Source organism: Cydia strobilella, chromosome 24 (genome assembly GCF_947568885.1).
Source record: "Cydia strobilella chromosome 24, ilCydStro3.1, whole genome shotgun sequence".
Taxonomy (NCBI): Eukaryota; Metazoa; Arthropoda; class Insecta; order Lepidoptera; family Tortricidae; genus Cydia; species Cydia strobilella.
The window spans coordinates 4,569,444-4,592,441 of NC_086064.1; the positions used below are offsets into that span (position 1 = coordinate 4,569,444).

The following is a 22,998-nucleotide window of genomic DNA, read 5'->3' on the forward strand; positions in this document are numbered from 1 at the left end:
TTCCATACTCAAGGTTTACCCTTGGTGGTGGTGACAGACAGTGTGGAGTCTTAGTAATAGGGTCCCATTAACTAAGGCTCCGCACTGTCTGTCATCAGGCTGTATCTCGTGAACCGTGATAGCTAGACAGTTGAAATTTTCACAGATGATGTATTTCTGTTGCCACTATAGCAACAAATACTAAAAACAGCATAAAATAAATATTCAAGTGGGGCTCCCATACAACAAACGTGATTTTTTTATAGTGTAGTGTTGTATAGATGTAACACTTCGTGCGCGAGTCCGACTCGCACTTGGCCAGTTTTTGGCAGCTTTGGCCCACTTAAGAAAACAAAGCAATTGTTAGGTTTACCGCAAAAAACTTGTAAAATGTCGCTAGAACCATCTTGAGGGTCCAACGGAATTATTGACTATCTTTATGCTCAATAGATTACAAGTCAAATAATAATTATACACCTGATGGCGTCTTTTCATATAAAAATAATAAAAACCCCTCTAACATATTATATTCTCTTTGGTTTGCTATACTCCCTCTGATTCGTGGCATTTAAAAAAGTATAAATCTCGCCTTTAGTCAAATCTTCTAAGACTCATAATTTGTGAAATAGGATTTCAATATAATTTTTTTTTGTGGTTGTGACGAGACCTCGTACGTGTGTAACATACTCGAATATAACCGAAATCGGAATCCTCAACCATTTTACCCTGTCCGCTTCACGTAAAATGCCCCATATACCCCTTAAGTTATACTAACAAAATATGGATGTAAATCTGAAATAAATGTATTCAATTCAATTCAATTCAATATCTCTAAAGAACCAATTCCTTCTCTTACAGCGCCCACGCCGCCCCCAGCACCGCGCCGCCGCCCCGCCCCGTCGCCCCCCAAGCCCTCCCCCGCCTCACCGCCCCGCGCGAGGCGGCTGCGCGCGCGCTCATCCAACGTAAGTGCCTCGCCGACGCTTAAGAAGAGGCGGATTCATCACTTATAAGAAGAATAAAACAGATTTATGTTGTACATAACGGTACAGTTTCATTTTCACGTGTACATGGTATATTAAAGTTATCTAGGCGCCACTCATTTATTACGTAATACGAGTTAAGGGGGGAGGGGAATCGACCATATCTTATCTATCAAGGGGGTGGGAGGGAGTCTTGGTAGTTTTTACGTAAGATGCGCAAATATACACGTCGACTCACTAAAGCTGACACGAATGAACGAGTGAATGAAATTGTCTATGTGTAACACATTACCCAATAAACCGGTGGCTCTGACTGTATACCGATACATTCATTGAAAGTTTCGATGATTCCATTCGTGCCAGCTTTCGTGAATCAACCTGTACAGTATGATTTTCTCTTTTGTGAACATACTTCGTTGTCATAATAATATTTTTGCTTTAATAGTTTGAGATATTTTACATACCTAATATTAAATTGTTATATTTTTTAGGTCGGTGTTAAAATATATCTTTACAACGCTCTTACGTAAACAATATGGGGCATTTTATATGAAAAGGGAGCTTATTGTCGATGGCGCTTACGCCGCATAGCTTCGCGCGGCTATGTCGTATGTGTGCATATCGGAGAATCGTTAATAATGGCGTAAGCGCCATCGACAATAAGGTCCCTTTTTTATAGAAAATACCACATATCTTAATAACATTACTTAAGAAGGTACCAACAAAAAAGAAAGTCTAAAAATATGAATAATGTTCAGTTTTTATATTAAATACTTTTGTGTAGTAATATTGTATATTTAGCGTGTTTTCAATGCTACAGGTGCTTTGGGATAATTAAGAAATGACTTAACCCTTAAATGCATGATTTTTTGTTTTTGGTTGGAAAAAAAATGTTTTTATTTAGTTATTTGGATGTAGGATCTAGGAATCTGTGAGCTGTCCAATGCTTTGTATACATTTGGCAACAATATGCATTTAAGGGTTAAAATAAATTTCTCGCAGTGATAAGTTTTTGTTAAAAGTGATTTAAGGTATGATGCAAAATTGACGAATTACTAGTACCTAATTTTTTGGCTTACTTCATTTTTCTTAAATACCTTAAAGCACCTTATTTCAGACTGATACAATTTTAGTTGTAATTCTATAACTTGACTTTACATCAAGAAACATTGCAATTAAGACGTAAGATTTCAAATGGCTGAAGGTCATGTTTTTTTTTGTTTGTTTTTAATTTTTTTTTTGCTATATTTAATAATTAAACACAAAAGCTGTGTTTTGTCGGACGCCACGTCACCGAAGTGTCAAAACTAAAATTGAACTATGCACATGCACGTAGGTCTATGTTGCTCTGTGGTCTGTGACCGATTAATCAGTCTGGCGTTGGACCTACGGTGCCGATATATTCATCGTTGGCGTCCAAAAGTTTAAAACAAAAATGTGCACATTGGTGACCTTATTGATACATTTTTTAATTTAATAAAAAAATAAAGTCTTCCTCGCTGGAGTCATACTGAATCGACACTGATCTCAGTTTCGAATAAGCTATGTTTTTATATTACAGATACTAAATTAGAGATGCACCAAATATTCGGTTACTATCCGGTATCCGGCCCTTAATTTAATATCCGGCCGGATACCGGATACTAACTTTCCTTGATTTTGGAGTAATCAAATTCGTTTTAAGAAACAGTCACGGTCATAATCGTACTCGTTTATACATTCCTCATTTCGAACCTAGAAATGAGTTTGCGCGAACGTTCACTTCGAAACAGGTCAAAAGTTCAAAACCTGCACAAAGCGCACCTGAAAAATCAAAACATACTGCCGGCCTATACCGAAAATTCGGCCGATGGTCAGGCCGAACATCCGGTATCCGGCCAAACACCTATCCGTTGCATCTCTATACTAAATTCGATTAATTTTTAACAAGCAGAAACGTCTGCGATCGATGCTATTAAGCTTAGAATAAATTCGATTGTCCAATTTACTGCCCAATCATTATTTGTACCATTTTTGTATTCAATTGACAGATTGATCGGACAGTAGAGCTCTGATGGTAGCCTAAAGTATTTTTCAAACAGGGAGGGTACGCTGACAGATTCAATACAATTTTGTAAGATTTAGCGTTTTTAGGTTATGTCATATGGCGGTGACACCTGTCAGCGTACCCATCGTGTTTAAAAAATACTATAGCGGTAAGAGCATGTGACTTACCGCTACGAACGGAGCTTTCGGGTTCAATTGATATATCATTTGATATTTACCAGTCGCTTTTCAGTCCCACTAAGGCCAAGTTTCGACTCTGGGTTGGAAGGTCAGATGGCAGAGGAAGATAATATCGGTCGGAAAAATTGGGGGCAATCTGTTGATTCAGTATCTGGTAATATAAAAACAAGAATTAGTTATATCGCTACTTTTTTGTGATTACCAACGCTTTGTTTAATTTTGAATTAGTTATTTAGGTACTTTACGTGTTTCGAAATAGTATATTACACACCTAGGGTACTAAAGTAAGAAATGATTCATATCAAATGTAATTGTTGGCCGAGGCGAAGCAGTGGTCGACAAACATGACTTGATCTGAGACTTTCTTGTTTACTGGCCGAGATGTGTATATTATTATTCTGTTCGACGGAGCCGAGCCGGAAAGCGGCAACTTCGTTAAGCGCAGTGGGCCGGAAGTTGACGCTTTCCGGCCGGAGGGAAGATTTTTTTTTCTGTTCGTGACAGTTGTGACAGAGACGAACATTATATTTAAGATTATTGAAGTATGCAGGAGGCATGCGGTCTATTAGATTGTTATAAAAAAAGTGTAATAAATCTCCATTATGTTGTTAAACTTTTTGTACTAATAAACAGAAAAAGATTTTTATTTTTATCTTTCCCATTGAACCTCCGCAAATACCTGGAATAAATGGCAAGATATGTATGTACAGTCAAGGGCATAAATACATATACATTCCCAAAGTTTCAAAAATATGTGTACGCTCTTACACCTTAGACAATAAAGTCGTGTTTACATATTTTTGAGCCATATGTCTGGATCGATATTTTTGCCTTCGACTGTACCCTAGTCATATGGGTAACTTATGTATGTTAGGCCCGATTTACGCCTGAGTTCATTTGCTAATTGGGCCAAATTTTTTTTTAAATTGACCAGACAGTTTGGTCGACATAGTGACCAGCAACTGCTTTTTTTTGTGAGAAGATTGGTGACGTGGCCGTGGCCGAAAGTGCCGCGTCACCGCCTTGGGCCAACGAATGAACGAATATACGAATACCATGAAAACTTTCGAGGTTTTAAATAATTCAAAAAAAGCACGAAAATAAAATTTTACTAATATAATATTTTGTGTTTTTGTTTTGTCTGTTGTTGATATGGAGATAGTTGAAAGTTTGGGGGTCATACGATAGTTTTTAGGGTTCCGTACCCAAAGGGTAAAAACGGGACCCTATTACTAAGACTCCGCTGTCCGTCAGTCTGTCTGTCACCAGCCTGTATCTCATGAACCGTGATAGCTAGACAGTTGAAATTTTCACAGATGATGTATTTCTGTTGCCGCTATAACAACAAATACTAAAACCGGCCAAGTGCGAGTCGGATTCGCGCACCGAGGGTTCCGCATTACATAATTTTAACAATGTATTTTTTATGTGAAACGTGAGTGAAAGGTAAATTGGTTGGTTGGTTAATCGTAAATTGCGGTTAACGATTTATGACGTATTAAAAAAACTACTTACCAGATCTCGTTCAAACCAATTTTCGGTGGAAGTTCGCATGGTAATGTACATCATATATTTTTTTCAGTTTTATCATTCTCTTATTTTAGAAGTTACAGGAGGACACACATTTTACCACTTTGGAAGTGTCTCTCGCGCAAACTATTCAGTTTAGAAAAAAATGATATTAAAAATCTCAATATCATTTTTGTAGACCTATCCATAGATACCCCACACGTATGCGTTTGATGAAAAAAAAAATCTGAGCTTCAGTTCCAAGTATGAGGAACCCCCAAAACTTATTGTTTTTATTTTTTATTTTTGTGTAAAAATCTTAATGCGGTTCACAGAATACATCTACTTACCAAGTTTCAACAGTATAGTTCCTATAGTTTCAGAGAAAAGTGGCTGTGACATACGGACGGACAGACAGACATGACGAATCTATAAGGGTTCCGTTTTTTGCCATTTGCTACGGAACCCTCGGTGCGCGAGTCCGACTCGCACTTGGCCGGTTTATCAATCATCACTATCATCATTACACGCAGAGGTGCCGACAGGAACTAGTAATAAAATCAAGTACTAGGAGCAGTGTTGGCCGAACGTTAATTACAATTAACCATTACCCAGTACAAATTGTTTACGGTTCAATTTGTACTGGTTAATGGTTAATTGCATTAACGTTTCGGCCAACACTGACTAGGAGGCCATATACATAGTACATGTTGATTCTCGAAAGCGATTGAATACGAACGAAACTTTCATTGGTATACGTCAGAGCCACCACTTTACAAGTTTTTATTTTAACTTGCAATGTACCTATGTAAGTAAATATGTATGTAGTTATGTAACTATGTTTGTACGGGTCAAATCTTGCCCGTCCAATGAAGCTGAAAATTTGCAAACACATTTAAGTTGGGTGACAATGCAATATTATGATACCATCGAGCTGATCTGATGATGGAGATAGAAGGTGGTCATAGGAACTCTGTGATAAAACAACGTAACCTAATTGTGTTTGGGGTTTTTAGAATGAGGGCTATCGTTTTTTTGCTCACCAGTTGGCGTCTCTGTTGATGGTGGTCCAAAAGACTATAGAACATCTGTCAGTCATTGAATCGACAAGTGACATTTCGAACTATGGAAAAGACCACCATCTACACTAGCGCCCCTAGCGGCGAATTCATACGCGTTAGCCCTCATTGTCTCGATGAGTATTAGTTGCCTGTGGGAAGAAAAGTACAGACAGCGATAAAAGCGCGCGCTTGTACCAAAAATGAAATTTTTGCCAAAAACTTATTATTGGTGGTGATACCCACATTGTATATATTTTTATTCCCTCATTCATTCCATTCGTGAATCGACCTGTACTTCACACCGTCGTATACGTAGTATTCAATAATAGTGTGTAGTTATTTATTTTATATCTATGGTCAATAGGTGTAAATAATAAGTAAAATAGTACAAAATAATCAATTTATTCGATTTGGTTTCAACATCAACACAACCACATCTTTGTCCAACTATTTACAAAGCAAAGGTACACAACACAATATTGCCCGCAAGGTATTCGAAGAATCCAAATCAAACCTAATTTTTAGCTTTTGCACGCCAAGTCTTATATGTTCTTGAAGCTTGAAGTTATTAGCTTTAATGAATGCCTATGCATTCAACACACAATCAAGTCCTGAATTTAGTCAAGTTATATACATATTATATGTGACGAGTAAAGGTACCTTATTGCGGTTGCCACTTACGCTAATATTAACGACGCTCCAATTAGTATTGGTGCTACGTGACGTAAGCGCTAACCGCCATAAGGTACCTTTTCCCGTGGAACGTCACATATAGCCTCCCAAAGCTAGCATAGTACCTACTTGTTCAATTAAATGAAATATAAATTATTCTTACTGTGAGCGTTCTGTTTCGTCCAATTAACAAATAAAACAATATTAACTTTATTTTCTTAAACTAAGGTTTAAGGAAATAAAGTGAACTTTTCAATTGTTAGGAGGGCAAACTTAGCGTTCAAAAGGCTAAATTCAAGTCACAATATGGACAGTCGTGACAGCTGATAAAATAAAAGTTCAAATAATATTATTATTCCATTGCAAACATCAAGAAATATTCATACATTATATACAGATACAGACCCCTGTACATTTCACAAACTATCAGTTTCGAAATAATAAAAAAATTGAAAAAAATACTGTCTAGCGAGAGTCGAACTTGTGACAACGGGATAGCAGCCCACCGTTAGCAACTGATCGTTTCCATTTTTCATTTATTTCAAATCAGTAAGGGCAGTGCACACCGGATTCGTGTTGTAATATACAGAACTGTATAAAAGACGGCACACCGCCTGCGTGACGTGTGCGTGCACGGCTTTAACATTTGAGCGCACGTGCACGCGTAGCCGGTGTGCTCTGGCCTATACCTAATAGTATCGTTGAGGTCTTTTTTTATTAAATACAAAATTATTAATTTACCACAGATACAAAATATTTAATCTAGGTATTATACTAAACATGCATTCCGCTCAGTACCTATGTACATCATCAATAATACAATTGTGCTTATTAAGAAACAGTATAAACGAAAAAAATTACAATTTCATAATTCGCTACTTAGCTTACATGGTACAGTTGCCATCAGATATATCGGACCGTCCGAGGTGCTCACAAATATCTGAACACGCCTCTGTTCTCAAGGCGTTAGTGCTTGTTTAGATATTTTTGAGCACCTCGGACGCTCCGATATATCTGATGGCGACTGTACATGTACAGTCAGCGTCAAAAAATAGTGACGGCCAAAGTGGCCAAAAATATCGGAACACATCCTTATTTCTATGATAGCAAATGTGTCTTACGATGTATTTGGCCATTTTAGCCGAACCTATCTATTTCATGCTGACTGTACTATTACATATTGCGTGAAATATACACAATTTGAACCTTATTCTATTCAAAATAAGTTCCTAATCGCATAAACCAGATGCGGTTGATTGTTGTTACTGATATTAATTGACTCAATTTCATATTTTAAATAAATAAGTACTAATTCAGGCATTACTTAGGCTAAGAAATTTCGCTAAATAAAAATACTTATTGAAATTATCGATACAAAAAACATTACCTCCAATTTCTATTGCATAAAAAAAACTAAACTTAAAAATAAAGATAAATATTGACTAATGAAAAAATATATTGTGTGACATTGCCATGGCTCTTTTTGTAAAAGGAAGCATACTATATAGCGGCCACAAAGGATAGAACAAACGCAATGCGATCAAATCAAAATTTGATTTAATTTTTATACTATAGTTTGTCAAAGGACTGTCTCATTTCAAACATAGACAGAGATAATCATACTATCTTTGTCTTACACTATTACTAGCACCCAAAAAAAAAGGATGAGTATAGTTTTTTTACTCTTATTTACTGACAAGATTGGCTTGACTAACTATAGGTATATTACGCAATTTGATGTGTTATACTTATATCTATCTTTGGTTATACATACTCAAAGATAGATATATCCGTAATAGATGGATAAAGTCTTAGGAAAAAACGTGCCTCGAAAATCAAGAAAATTTGATTCTCGATCAGATGGCGCCACTACCTTTGGTCTACTCTCGAATAGATGGCGTTGACGGTTTTGTTTGTTATTAAACAAGTTTAACGCATATCAGTGAAAGAACATGGGTCAAAATCATATAAAAATAATTAATGCAAATAAAAAAAATCATCTAATTAGTGAGGGCACAGATTTAATATATACGCTAGATGACGCAAATATCACGATTTGTCTTGAAAACAAGCGTGCCGAGTTTTTCATAAAAAAATATGCATAATATAATATTAAAATTACTTACCTGTGACGGACTGTGGAAGTAGATGCATTTGCGTCTTCTATAGTATATTTATATCTGTGGGTGAGGGTGAAGGCCAGGCTGACGTCACTCTGTGATTGAACCTCGTTCTGTTTGGACAGTCGCCATAAAGAGACTGCATTACGCCTCACGTTCTAATTCTCGCGTTAGTACCTATGCCCTTAGGGATGTACTGCCTAGGCAGTACCTAGTACAATTAGCCATTCCTGAATACCTAGACCTATCCTTACAGGTTTTAAATACATTAAATTCTTCGATGTCAGATTTTATGTATAATTATGTACACATTAAGCTTACTACAAATTGTGCGTAGGTAAGTACAATGATGATAGTTTAAAAAATATTTCTTTATTAAAAAAGAAGAGAAATTCATCTTCGTTATCATGGAGACTCCATATTCGTTATGTTTTCGAAAAAAAAAATGTGACAGAAAAGCAGACAAAAATAAATCTTGTATAGTAGTAATGTGACTATTGTCAAGAGTCGATTTTATCTTTAACTTGATTAATTTAATATCCGTGTGCCGTAAAAACGAAAATCGATATTTGTTTATCTGCCTCTATCGCTAGAATATGCAAGAGCGATAGAGGCAGATAACGAAAGTTTTTCATGTTAGGCATAATTTTTTACAAGATTTTAAAGCCTATATATGTGGGCAGTGGAAGCGAGTGGAACTTATAGAAATAAATACATACATACATATACAAGTTAAAGAAACAAATTAATACATGTATCTAGTTTTGTTCTTATTAGACTTACACAAATAAATGTATGTGAAATATTCCAATGGGGTTGGCCGGTCGAAATGTTTAGCAGATGGCGCCAGCATAGCTTGCCCTGTCAATCCCTAGAATTGTGTCAAATTTTTGTTTTTTTAATGCCATGGATGCCAGCCCTTTAAGCCAAATCTCATAGAAAAAGGGGCAAGCTATGATGGCGCCATCTCTGCAAACCTTTGACGGTTGCCAACCCCATTGTTTATTTAGATGAAGTCGTACGTGGATAGACAGACGGACAGACAAGTCACATACAAAATAAACTAGCTTATGTATACTTAATTTATCACACTGATTGGACGCGAGTTCTTAAAATTACGCTGTTTTCATTACTCCTATAGTTTAAAGTAAATCCTCGTAACGCCCAATGTGCATTACAATGTACACTGTTTCAAACCTTTTATACACGAAATAAAATCGAATTTCATTTGTTTCGTCATTTATAGTATAACGTTTTATACTGTGCGCGTTACGAGTACACAAGATAAAATTTAGTGTTGTCACTTGAGATCATTAATAAAAAAATATATGTGTAACAAGTACCGTGGAGTTATATCAGAGCGGCCGAGGTGATCAAAAATCTGAACACACTTATAACGCCTTGATAATAGAGGCGTGTTCAGATATTTGTGAGTGCCCTGGCCGCTTCGATATATCTCATGGCGACTGTACTTAATGTCAGTAAATTGAAAAGGCAGCCCACAGCTGAGCGCAGTTCAAACCATACATATTCGTATTGATATACGTGTTTTCTTTTTTCTCAATTTCGGTGAACTTTTCCACCATTCCGCAATTTGTATATGTACATTTGTCCAGGCCACCTAACTCCTCGAACGTTCAGATTACATACTGTGTAAGTGCTTGTGGTGTTTACTCTCGCAATAGGCCCCTGGCCTTGGCGGTGAGCTTGCGCACGCGGCCTCGCGACGAGATGGACACCGCGGGGGCCTCCGACTGAGAGCTTGAGGCTGTAAGTAAAACCACATTGATTGTCTGTTTTGACTGTGCTCTCGATAAAAATAAAAAAAACATTTATTTCAGACATTGTCCATATTTTGTTAGTTGTTAAATAAAACTTATAACTACGGTTAACTTAAAAATAAACTTAAATAACTATCTTGGGATAAGATAAATCTTTATTTTTATTTTATTTCCCAATGTCTCAATCATGAGGAATAAGTGTATTAGGGGTTGGGTGAGACAAACGGTGTCGGTGACACAAACTGCCCAGGACCGACGTCAGTGGAAGAAGATGATTCGAGCACTACACCTCCACTGAAGTTAAGTAACAGTTTACTACTTTGTAGTAAATCATGTCAACATTTCACTGCAAGTTTGAGAAAACATGTATGAGGGGCCGCCACTGCTACGTACACGTACCGTGTCCGTTGTGGTGGTCGTGGGGCTGCGAGTGAAGGTAGTCGTGGTCGGCGATGGCGAGCGCGCTGCTGCCGCCCGAGTGTCGCAGCAGGCGCGCCCCGGCCTCCATGGCGGCCTCTGTGGCTGCACTCTGCATAAACACTTATTGGTTACAACGTGTTGCTAAATACCCAGTCGCCATCATTTATTGCATCCATGGTTAGTAGGTACATAGGTTAACATAGTAGTAGCACAGGGCGGACACGCTATACATCAAAAATCACTTGCGTTTCTATGTGTGAACGGCACGTCTGTACACGCGTCATGCGTCATAGTGTGAGTAAGTTGCTTAAAAATAGAACTGAGCGGTCGGCAAACGGCCGTCAATCTGGTGTCGCGGGGCGAGGTCATGCGAGTCGGGGCGGGGCGGGGTGCGTGGCCGTTCTGTATGATAATACTATTACTTATATTATAGGGACCCTGATAGAGTACAGCAAGTCATAAATCTAAGTTATGCTAATACTATGCTAATACCATGCGGTTACAGAATGTCGTAGTTAATTTTTTTAAGTAAACGAGGTTAGATATATGGAAGCGGCCGAAGTGCTAAAAAATATCTGAACACGCACTCGTAACGCCTTCACAATAGAGGCGTGCTTAGATATTTGCGGACACCTTAGCCGCTCCGATATATGTGACGTAGACTGTACAATTAAAATAAATGCAAACTCGAAGGTTTTTATCAAGCACTCCTGAGACTAGAGGAAGCAATTTTTATCCTTCGACTACTCAGACGACCGGTCTGGTCTAGTCGATAATGACCTTGCCTTCATAGGCAGCCAGTGGTCCTGGGTTCGAATCCCGGTAAGGGTGGGTTACCTGTGCCGCGTGATGCCTCCTCCGCTGGTGATGCGGCGCGGCGCGCGAGTGATGCGGCGCGCGTTTACTAATGGCGGCCGCCGAGTCTTCCTCGCTGTCTTCGTTATATATCGCCGGTCTGCGAATTCGTAGCTTCACGCCGCCTCTCTAAAAAAAGTAAAATAATTTTCTCAAAAATGGACGGCAAAGTCGACGTTGCCGGTTAAAAATTAGGTCGCGAAGTGCGTAGTTTATGGTCATTAAAAAAATTAAAAAGTTAAAAACATTGCAGTCTCGATTTCGGGACTGCAATGTTGCATATACAAATTCCATTATTTGTCGAGTTCCAAACTTTTTAAAAGTTGAAGTGGCCATATCAAATGAAGGCATAGGTCCATTAAACAGCCAAACAGATGATCAGTACTTATTATTATAATGTTGGTACTGCGACAATTTAGCTGTCTCAAATAGGTTGGCGTATCTTCGGCAGAAAAATACACTTCGTTTTTAAATTTAAAAAAATAAAAAGGCGGCAAAGCAAATCTTATCAATTGTTTTTACTTTTTTCTGTGAAAATACATACGAAAGAACGTTGCTTCTGTAAAATATTTCTATTATATTTGTATTTATTGCGCCATTTTTGAGAAAAGCACTATATAATACTCGGCAGGAAGGCTACTTGCTGGCTTCGGATTTAATTAAACGGACTCCCAAGGTCGTCCGTTTAAAACGAATCCTCAGCCAGCAAGTAGCTACTTCCGAGTCTCGACAATAATGTACTATTAAAGATTGGAGCCAAATATATAGTTTTACAGTACCACTCTCCATTACGACGCCCTGTGCTATAATAAGCACATTACGTAACTACGTCGAAAATTTAAAGGGCCATATGTATTGTAAAACATACGACACACGTGCGAATAGGTAATTCGCAACTCATGTCGATTTAAAACACTCCCTTGCAAATTTCCTATTTTTCGCACTTGTACATAACTATTACGTAAATAACTATTACCACAGGGCGGACACGTTATACATCAAAAATCGTTTGCGTTTCTATGTGTGAACGTCACGTCTGTACACGCGTCATGCGTCATAGTGTAAGTTGCTTAAAATAGTACTGAGCAGCCGACAAACGGCCGTCAATCTAGTGTCGTGGGGCGAGATAATTAGTCGGGGCGGGGCGGTGCGTGGCCGTTCTGTATGATAATACTATTACCAAAGATAGATATAACTCTTTAATAGATGGATACAGTCTAAGAAAAAAACGTGCCTCGAAAATCAAGAAAATTTGATTCTAGATCTGATGGCGCCACTACCTTTGGCCTACTCTCGTATAGATGGCGTTGACGGTTTCGTTTGTTATTTAACAATTTTAACGCATATTAGTGAAAGAACATGGGTTAAATCCAATATAAAAATAATCAATGTAAATGTTGCAAATAAAAAAAAAACATATTAAATATATTAATAACTGGTCACTCACGTGTTTTAAGTCGAAAACGCTCGAGATGTTTCACTCCGTACCGAGGAGCATGAGGAGCGTATGAAACATGTCGAGCGTTTTCGACTTAAAACACGTGTGACCCGTTATTAATATATTTAATATGTCTGTGTCTCACGGAAGTTTTGTTATTAAAAAAAAACATTTATCCATATACATTTTTTGATACTTTTATTTTTAGTTTTAATCGTGTCGACAGATGGCAGTGAATTTACTGTAGCTACAAAATATACTATGACAGTACCGCTCTATCCTATTATATCCTCTTTGCTATTACTAGGAGAAAACTCACCCGACTGTGTGGAGGCCTCGATCTACTAGTGCCCGAGTGTTCTCCTTGTGACGCGTCGTTTTCTTGTCTTTCTCTGTAACAAAAATCAGTCATGAACATCTTGGAGAAGTAAACGCTTTCATTTTCGTAACTTTGGTCCGTTTGCATCATTTTAGCACCTGTTTGTTTTTTTTTTATACCACGTCGGTGGCAATCAAGCATTTATTATTTTATTTTTATTTTAATAGAGATAAATCACAAATATTTTACATGGTAATTAATAAAAAGTATCGTTAAACCAGAATGGTTTGTCTCGATACTCCATTCCGCAGTACTTACATAATCAAATATACAATACAATACTTAGTTACACATCCAGTTCGTAAACAACACAATAATTGCAAAGAATCACAAGTGAGCGCATCTCATCATACCGGCCGCGGCCGGTCGATCAAAACTAGAACCGGCCCGCCTGATGGTAAGCAGTTACCGTAGCCTATGGACGCCTGCAACACCGGAGATATTACACGCGCGTTGCCGACCCTAACACTCCTCTCCCTCGTGGAGCTTTGGCAACCTTACTCACCGGCAGGAACACAACACTATGAGTAGGGTCTAGTGTTATTTGGCTGCGGTTTTCTGTAAGGTGGAGGTACTTCCCCAGTTGGGCTCTGCTCTAGATCTTGGTATGACATCCGCTGTGCTGTGCCCTACCACACAAAGCGAGATGTCATTCACAGTGCCCATACCTCTCTTTTGGACGTAGTTTAAGGACATATCCGGGTCCGGACGCAGTTTAAGGACATACCCGGGTCCAAATCGCTGTAGGGTGTTTTCGAAAACCTAATTTTTTAGGGTTCCGTATCCAAAGGGTAAAAACGGGACCCTATTACTAAGACTCTGTTGTCCGTCTGTTTGTATGTCATTAGGCTGTATCTCATGAACCGTGACAGCTACAGTTGAAATTTTCACAGATGATGTATTTCTGTTGCCGCTATAACAACAAATACTAAAAAGTACGTAACACTCGGTGCGCGAGTCCGACTCGCACTTGGCCGTTTTTTTTATAAATTTGTTTTTATCTATGTACGGAGTGAGCAATCTAAGCCTACTTATTTCTCTATAGTAAAGAAGCCTTGATTTTCGGCATATTTGGTTCGGTTGTGTAAAATCCTGTATCGCTGAAATATCTCATGGTGTTCACTCACTACACTACACTGCACTTCATACCTTTTGTAATGAAACACTTCACTTGACAACTTAATACTCATTTATTCCGAAACCAAATTTACTATATATAGTTTGTCAAAGGATTGTCTCATTTCAAAGATAGAGAGAATCATACAATCTTTGTCTTACACTAGTACTAGCACCACATAGAAAAAGATGAATATAGTTTTTTTTGTTCTTATTTACTGCCAATTTGGTTTGACCAACTATAACACATAGACCAAGCATTACATAGATCAGCTATACGCGTGCGCCCGTGAGGGACAAAACATACGCAATGCGACAATATGATTGGTCGATTAGATTTGTAGCCCACCATAAACCCATCATAAACCATACAAATTTACAGTGGGGAATTAAAAAAAATGTAAGACTGTGACAAGAACATACAATAACAGCGCTTTCTCTGCTACTACTGAAAGATACATAAGACTATCCCGTTCGGTCATTTCCCCCCACCCCTCATGACTGATCCAGTTATACTAGATTCATGCTATAAGGCCGTTCCATCGGTTTGCCGCTGTCTCTGTCACATTTCGCAAGAAAGAACGGGAAAGAGCGTGCGCCAAGTGTCCATTTTGATCTAATTTTGTCGATTTTGATTTATTTTAAAAACGTTACCCTACAATATCGAAATTCGAAAGCTATGAAATTACTATTTAAGTTAAGATTGTTTTTTCTTCTTTTTTTGTTTATAATATCACATAATAAATAACCGAGTAAAGTTGGATTAAAAGTCCGAGTTAGAGGTTACTTTGGGAATTAATTGTATCGAGCGAAGTGTCATAATTCGTGTATCGGAAGCTATGAAATTAAAGATAATATAGTCAAGAACTACATATATTTTTTCCACGTCTACGAATATCAACGCCTCTTAAAAAAACATGATCATATAAGGAGATTTTTCGCATACTGGCTCAGGGAACCGCCATAACAGCATAAAAAATCTTAACAGCGCGAAGTAGCCAATAGAACAGCGGCATCTGCTGTGAAATTGGGCAACTATAAAATTGATTCAACACATGGTATGGTGGTGGTGCAGTATGGGTTACCTGACTTACCTGTATCGCTGAAGGGGTTCGTCGTCGCTGGAACAGCGCGGGTGGTAAGAGTGGTCAGACTCGTAGCGACGCTGCCCGTCTCTCTCTGGCGAGTGCTCTGAATTTGATGAAGTGGACGGCGAAGATCCGTCTGTGAACCTCTCTCGTGTTCTGTGATAGGAAGTGAAGTATTATGAATAGTGGACATTGTATTGTATTGTAGTGAAATACTCGACGACTGGTGCCTATTTTGCGTAACGTGGGGGGGGGGGGGTAGTCCTGCCAACCCAGCTCCTCGAGGAATCCTATCAAACCTTTGATGATGAGTAGGACCTCGGGGGTATAGTGGCCATATTTAATTATTTTTTATTTGTAACATGACTGCCTCGAATTCATATCTATATTTTCACGCATCTCTATTGCCAATGGTCATCTATTTGTTGCACACTTTTGTTTTCAATGAATTGAAACATCGATACCGGGGTTTGCGGGGGTGGCGGTGGCGGCGGCGCGGCGGGGAGGGCGCGCTGTCGGAGCCCCGCAGTATTGTATACGTACCGCTTGGGCAGCTTGTCCCGGTGTCGGTCCCGGTGGCGGTGGCGGTGGCGGCGGCGCGGCGGGGAGGGCGCGCTGTCGGAGCCCCGCAGTATTGTATACGTACCGCTTGGGCAGCTTGTCCCGGTGTCGGTCCCGGTGGCGGTGGCGGTGGCGGTGGCGGCGGCGCGGCGGGGAGGGCGCGCTGTCGGAGCCCCGCAGTATTGTATACGTACCGCTTGGGCAGCTTGTCCCGGTGTCGGTCCCGGTGGCGGTGGCGGTGGCGGCGGCGCGGCGGGGAGGGCGCGCTGTCGGAGCCCCGCAGTATTGTATACGTACCGCTTGGGCAGCTTGTCCCGGTGTCGGTCCCGGTGGCGGTGGCGGTGGCGGCGGCGCGGCGGGGAGGGCGCGCTGTCGGAGCCCCGCAGTATTGTATACGTACCGCTTGGGCAGCTTGTCCCGGTGTCGGTCCCGGTGGCGGTGGCGGTGGCGGTGGCGGCGGCGCGGCGGGGAGGGCGCGCTGTCGGAGCCCCGCAGTATTGTATACGTACCGCTTGGGCAGCTTGTCCCGGTGTCGGTCCCGGTGGCGGTGGCGGTGGCGGCGGCGCGGCGGGGAGGGCGTGCTGTCGGAGCCCCGCAGTATTGTATACGTACCGCTTGGGCAGCTTGTCCCGGTGTCGGTCCCGGTGGCGGTGGCGGTGGCGGCGGCGCGGCGGGGAGGGCGCGCTGTCGGAGCCCCGCAGTATTGTATACGTACCGCTTGGGCAGCTTGTCCCGGTGTCGGTCCCGGTGGCGGTGGCGGTGGCGGTGGCGGCGGCGCGGCGGGGAGGGCGCGCTGTCGGAGCCCCGCAGTATTGTATACGTACCGCTTGGGCAGCTTGTCCCGGTGTCGGTCCCGGTGGCGGTGGCGGTGGCGGCGGCGCGGCGGGGAGGGCGCGCTGTCGGAGCCCCGCAGTATTGTATACGTACCGCTTGGGCAGCTTGTCCCGGTGTCGGTCCCGGTGGCGGTGGCGGTGGCGGCGGCGCGGCGGGGAGGGCGCGCTGTCGGAGCCCCGCAGTATTGTATACGTACCGCTTGGGCAGCTTGTCCCGGTGTCGATCCCGGTGGCGGTGGCGGTGGCGGTGGCGGCGGCGCGGCGGGGAGGGCGCGCTGTCGGAGCCCCGCAGTATTGTATACGTACCGCTTGGGCAGCTTGTCCCGGTGTCGGTCCCGGTGGCGGTGGCGGTGGCGGCGGCGCGGCGGGGAGGGCGCGCTGTCGGAGCCCCGCAGTATTGTATACGTACCGCTTGGGCAGCTTGTCCTGGTGTCGGTCCCGGTGGCGGTGGCGGTGGCGGCGGCGCGGCGGGGAGGGCGCGCTGTCGGAGCCCCGCAGTATTGTATACGTACCGCTTGGGCAGCTTGTCCCGGTGTCGGTCCCGGTGGCGGTGGCGGTGGCGGCGGCGCGGCGGGGAGGGCGCGCTGTCGGAGCCCCGCAGTATTGTATACGTACCGCTTGGGCAGCTTGTCCCGGTGTCGGTCCCGGTGGCGGTGGCGGTGGCGGCGGCGCGGCGGGGAGGGCGCGCTGTCGGAGCCCCGCAGTATTGTATACGTACCGCTTGGGCAGCTTGTCCCGGTGTCGGTCCCGGTGGCGGTGGCGGTGGCGGCGGCGCGGCGGGGAGGGCGCGCTGTCGGAGCCCCGCAGTATTGTATACGTACCGCTTGGGCAGCTTGTCCCGGTGTCGGTCCCGGTGGCGGTAGCGGCGGCGCGGCGGGGAGGGCGCGCTGTCGGAGCCCCGCAGTATTGTATACGTACCGCTTGGGCAGCTTGTCCCGGTGTCGGTCCCGGTGGCGGTGGCGGCGGCGCGGCGGGGAGGGCGCGCTGTCGGAGCCCCGCAGTATTGTATACGTACCGCTTGGGCAGCTTGTCCCGGTGTCGGTCCCGGTGGCGGTGGCGGTGGCGGTGGCGGCGGCGCGGCGGGGAGGGCGCGCTGTCGGAGCCCCGCAGTATTGTATACGTACCGCTTGGGCAGCTTGTCCCGGTGTCGGTCCCGGTGGCGGTGGCGGTGGCGGTGGCGGCGGCGCGGCGGGGAGGGCGCGCTGTCGGAACCCCGCAGTATTGTATACGTACCGCTTGGGCAGCTTGTCCCGGTGTCGGTCCCGGTGGCGGTGGCGGTGGCGGCGGCGCGGCGGGGAGGGCGCGCTGTCGGAGCCCCGCAGTATTGTATACGTACCGCTTGGGCAGCTTGTCCCGGTGTCGGTCCCGGTGGCGGTGGCGGTGGCGGCGGCGCGGCGGGGAGGGCGCGCTGTCGGAGCCCCGCAGTATTGTATACGTACCCGCTTGGGCAGCTTGTCCCGGTGTCGGTCCCGGTGGCGGTGGCGGTGGCGGCGGCGCGGCGGGGAGGGCGCGCTGTCGGAGCCCCGCAGTATTGTATACGTACCGCTTGGGCAGCTTGTCCCGGTGTCGGTCCCGGTGGCGGTGGCGGTGGCGGTGGCGGCGGCGCGGCGGGGAGGGCGCGCTGTCGGAGCCCCGCAGTATTGTATACGTACCGCTTGGGCAGCTTGTCCCGGTGTCGGTCCCGGTGGCGGTGGCGGTGGCGGTGGCGGCGGCGCGGCGGGGAGGGCGCGCTGTCGGAACCCCGCAGTATTGTATACGTACCGCTTGGGCAGCTTGTCCCGGTGTCGGTCCCGGTGGCGGTGGCGGTGGCGGCGGCGCGGCGGGGAGGGCGCGCTGTCGGAGCCCCGCAGTATTGTATACGTACCGCTTGGGCAGCTTGTCCCGGTGTCGGTCCCGGTGGCGGTGGCGGTGGCGGCGGCGCGGCGGGGAGGGCGCGCTGTCGGAGCCCCGCAGTATTGTATACGTACCGCTTGGGCAGCTTGTCCCGGTGTCGGTCCCGGTGGCGGTGGCGGTGGCGGTGGCGGCGGCGCGGCGGGGAGGGCGCGCTGTCGGAGCCCCGCAGTATTGTATACGTACCGCTTGGGCAGCTTGTCCCGGTGTCGGTCCCGGTGGCGGTGGCGGTGGCGGTGGCGGCGGCGCGGCGGGGAGGGCGCGCTGTCGGAACCCCGCAGTATTGTATACGTACCGCTTGGGCAGCTTGTCCCGGTGTCGGTCCCGGTGGCGGTGGCGGTGGCGGTGGCGGCGGCGCGGCGGGGAGGGCGCGCTGTCGGAGCCCCGCAGTATTGTATACGTACCGCTTGGGCAGCTTGTCCCGGTGTCGGTCCCGGTGGCGGTGGCGGTGGCGGTGGCGGCGGCGCGGCGGGGAGGGCGCGCTGTCGGAGCCCCGCAGTATTGTATACGTACCGCTTGGGCAGCTTGTCCCGGTGTCGGTCCCGGTGGCGGTGGCGGTGGCGGCGGCGCGGCGGGGAGGGCGCGCTGTCGGAACCCCGCAGTATTGTATACGTACCGCTTGGGCAGCTTGTCCCGGTGTCGGTCCCGGTGGCGGTGGCGGTGGCGGCGGCGGCGGCGCGGCGGGGAGGGCGCGCTGTCGGAGCCCCGCGCTCTCTTGCGGCGCGCGGAAGGACGGAACTGGGGACATCATACAATATACAATCACTTGCCTGAAACTATTAAGTGCCATCCACACTTGATGGACTGATCTGATGATTAACGTCGATTTTTTAAGAAAAACTAATTAAAAATTAATAAAAAAAATATATTTTGCAATGATTACGTGTCTATGTATAAAATGAAAACAGTTCTAAAAAATAGTCAACATCCCTATTGTCCAACGTCAACTTTTGACAATCATAGTTTTAACTCAAAATGTATGGATCTCGTTTAACTGTCAAATTAAACGAGATCCATACACAATCAATGTATCTTTGGCATTGATAATCTTGGCTCACCTCTGGACTCGGTTCACGGGCGGGTGAGTCGTCATCGTAAGTCAACGAAGCATCGTCGGCCGGTATCGACAACTGTTCCACTTCGATCTGCTCCGTGGACGATGAAGATAATCCGTTGGGGGATGGTATGTAGGTATCTGAAAACAATTCATACATATAGCAGTGTAATTTTTTTTATTGATACTTTAAGGACTACTTGCACCATTCACTAAGCCGGGGTTAACCGGTTAAACCTGGGGGTTACCATGGGGGTCATCCATTTATTACATCACACGAAATTCTAGGTATTTTGGCCAATCCCCCTCCCCTTGTCACACTTGGTCACATTTGGCAAACCCCTCCCCCCGGTGTGACGTCACATTTTTTTTCAACGAAACGGCAAACCGATTTAAGTATTATTAATATTGTATCAAAATATTTTTGACAAAAGTAATATTAAAAACTTTACAACCCAAAACTGATCAGGGTAGAAAATTTAACGAATAAAAACGACTGTATCCATCTATTACGGAGTTATATCTATCTTTGTACATTTATGAGATAAGTTTATATGTCAAACATAATATAGGTCTATTTAGAAATAAGGCATCTACCACAATATATCCGTCTCGAAACGGCACTCAGCTGTGCTATCCTTTCCACTCGAAGACAGCATTCTTTGCAAACAATGTGTTATGTATGTCTATAAAAATATTTAATAACTTACCCGTAGAAATAAGAAACTCTGACATGCCTGAATTTAAATACAAATTATACAAATTTTGCTTGGATAAATGTTATTACAGAATCGACGAATATTTGACATGCTTACGCTTATGAATATGAATAATAAACAATTAATAATGGAAATAATGAATGATGATGAATAATGCTTATAATATATTGTATATCTTAGATAGAAATTAATAATTAGTATATGTGTTCTAACTGATGTAAAGTTAACTGATACTATATGATTGGTTTGCAATAATGCATGGTTTATTTAATTGTTCTGTATACTTAGTTATAGTACCTAGTTAATAAGGAATGTTTGCATGCTTCTTTAAGTAAAATGTACGCACTTAAAATTACCCACTGTCCAACTATGTTTACCACTACATTTTTGCAAATAAATATATCTTATCTTATCTTATCTTATCTTTGGTTTTACTTACGTAAGTAGGGACAAAGCTATTTGCTAGAATGAGATAACGATATTCATATCTCATTCTGTAGTAAAACGTAGTGTAATTCTGGCCTTACAGCCTTTTTGTAAACTACGTCGACATATCGATAGCGCCTTCTAATCTACGCGCAGAGCCATCTATCGGAGGATGTTATAACTAAAGATCGGGCTAACGACTAGGTCAATGCGAAAAACACATTTTGGTATGTAAATCATGTAATTTATAGTCTGTCAAAAAACTTGTCAGTGGAAAAAGGCGCGAAATTCAAATTTTCTATGGGACGATAGCCATTCGCGCCTACACTTTTTAAATTTAGCCGTTTTTTTCTGGTGACGGAGATGGCTTGACAGACTTTATGTACCTCTCTCATACGCGGGCCCCGGGCGTCCCGGGCGTCCCGGGCGGGCGGGCTCCGGCTCCGGCTCCGGCTCCGGCTCCGGGGAGGCGGCGGCGGGCACGTGACCGTTGGCTATCTTCGTCTTCTTGCCCACTCCTTTACCTACAATATACATTAACATACAAATACATTTAATTAACGTCATTAACGGGTCTAACCACACCACACCACACGTGACCAAAGCGTCTAGTTGAAGCGTCGGAAAAAAGGTAAAATAATGAAATTTAATCGCGTTAGACCCGGTAATGACATTAATTATGTGTACGAAACGCGAAAATTTTAAGTGTTATATACAAATACATTATTGAAAAATAAACCCTAGCTGGTATATTTTTCATACAAATTAACCGGTATTCAATTTCGATATCTCGGTTGTGTATGTATATTTTTCCATTTCATTTAGGTGATCTGATAAATCATTGTCCTTACCTAAATACCATTAAGTATTGTATTGTACCTTTTCTTCGGTTTAACAAGCACAAGTGTTAGTTAAAATACCAGTTAAATAGCTTCGGTTTACTTGACCGCTCTGGATAATACTTTTTATATTTTTTGTATTTCATTAATTCCCTTTGAGCATTTCTGCTTGAATTCACTAATGGATACTGTTTTGGCTTGTGGTTTATTAATATTAAGTAATATTATGTAAGATTGAAAGCTGTTTGTTTCCCAGTAAAAAAAAAATACCTTTTTCACAAAATTTGATTTGATAACATTATTATATTGGTTGTTGTATTTAGTATAGTCCTACTGTCACCGGGCAGTAGCTCACCTTTCCTGTGTGCTCGGAGCGGCACATCGCTGTCAGAGGAGTCCGGGTGCTGCAGGCGCGCCTGCGCCAGCGCGGCGAGGGGCTCCGACGAGGAGCTGTCCGAGTTCAGCTCGAGCTCGGGCCGGTCGGGCGACGGCGGTCGGGAGACGACGTCGCCGTTCATGCTTTCTGTAAACATTCAATCGTTTAGGGAGGTAGTACACGGCACCTTTGTTGCGGCAATTCAGTAGCCAGTTTCGTAAACGCGCGACAGAATCGCGATATGTGGTGGATGCAGTAGCAATGGCCACCAAAGAACGAACATTTGCCACCGAGCATTGACCGAGGCATTACAGCCACGCGTAGTTTCGCGTAGGTAGTTGCTACGCGCGGCAAATCTAATGAATGTGGAATGAGTTGCCTCCTGAGGTATTTCCTTTGTGCTACGACATGGGATTCTTCAAGAAGCGGGTATTTAGGGTTCTCAAGGGTCGGCAATGCTTAAGTGACTCCTGTGATGTTGCTTATGTCCATGGGCGACGATGACTGCTTCCCATCAGGCGGCTCGTCTGCTCGTTTGCTGACTATCACATAAAAAAAACTATAGTTGAAATCTTCTCAGATGATTTTTTCGGCTAAAACCATAATCTATTAAACAAAAGGCATTACTTCTTTTATGCAGTGTGGCTGGCTACCGAATGATTCGAAATACCTG

General features: G+C 43.8%; 2 protein-coding genes across 2 annotated transcripts in view; one reads left to right on the plus strand and one right to left on the minus strand.

Moving 5' to 3' along the window:
- LOC134752319 (uncharacterized protein DDB_G0284459-like) overlaps positions 1-1,106 on the plus strand; it is a 28,332-nt gene extending 27,226 nt beyond the window's left edge. Inside the window, exon 12 of the mRNA XM_063687990.1 lies at positions 838-1,106. Coding sequence (XP_063544060.1) covers positions 838-992 — 155 coding nt within the window. The 3' untranslated portion in view covers positions 993-1,106. The remainder of the gene's footprint in view (positions 1-837) is intronic.
- Positions 1,107-6,141: 5,035 nt separating this feature from the next.
- LOC134752416 (uncharacterized) overlaps positions 6,142-22,998 on the minus strand; it is a 62,246-nt gene continuing 45,389 nt past the window's right edge. Inside the window, exons 38-46 of the mRNA XM_063688127.1 lie at positions 22,305-22,472; positions 21,497-21,634; positions 19,970-20,106; positions 16,171-19,649; positions 15,634-15,783; positions 13,364-13,436; positions 11,589-11,735; positions 10,731-10,860; positions 6,142-10,318 (exon numbers count right to left, since the gene is read on the minus strand). Of these exons, the coding sequence (XP_063544197.1) occupies positions 10,221-10,318; positions 10,731-10,860; positions 11,589-11,735; positions 13,364-13,436; positions 15,634-15,783; positions 16,171-19,649; positions 19,970-20,106; positions 21,497-21,634; positions 22,305-22,472 (4,520 nt within the window). The 3' untranslated portion in view covers positions 6,142-10,220. The remainder of the gene's footprint in view (positions 10,319-10,730; positions 10,861-11,588; positions 11,736-13,363; positions 13,437-15,633; positions 15,784-16,170; positions 19,650-19,969; positions 20,107-21,496; positions 21,635-22,304; positions 22,473-22,998) is intronic.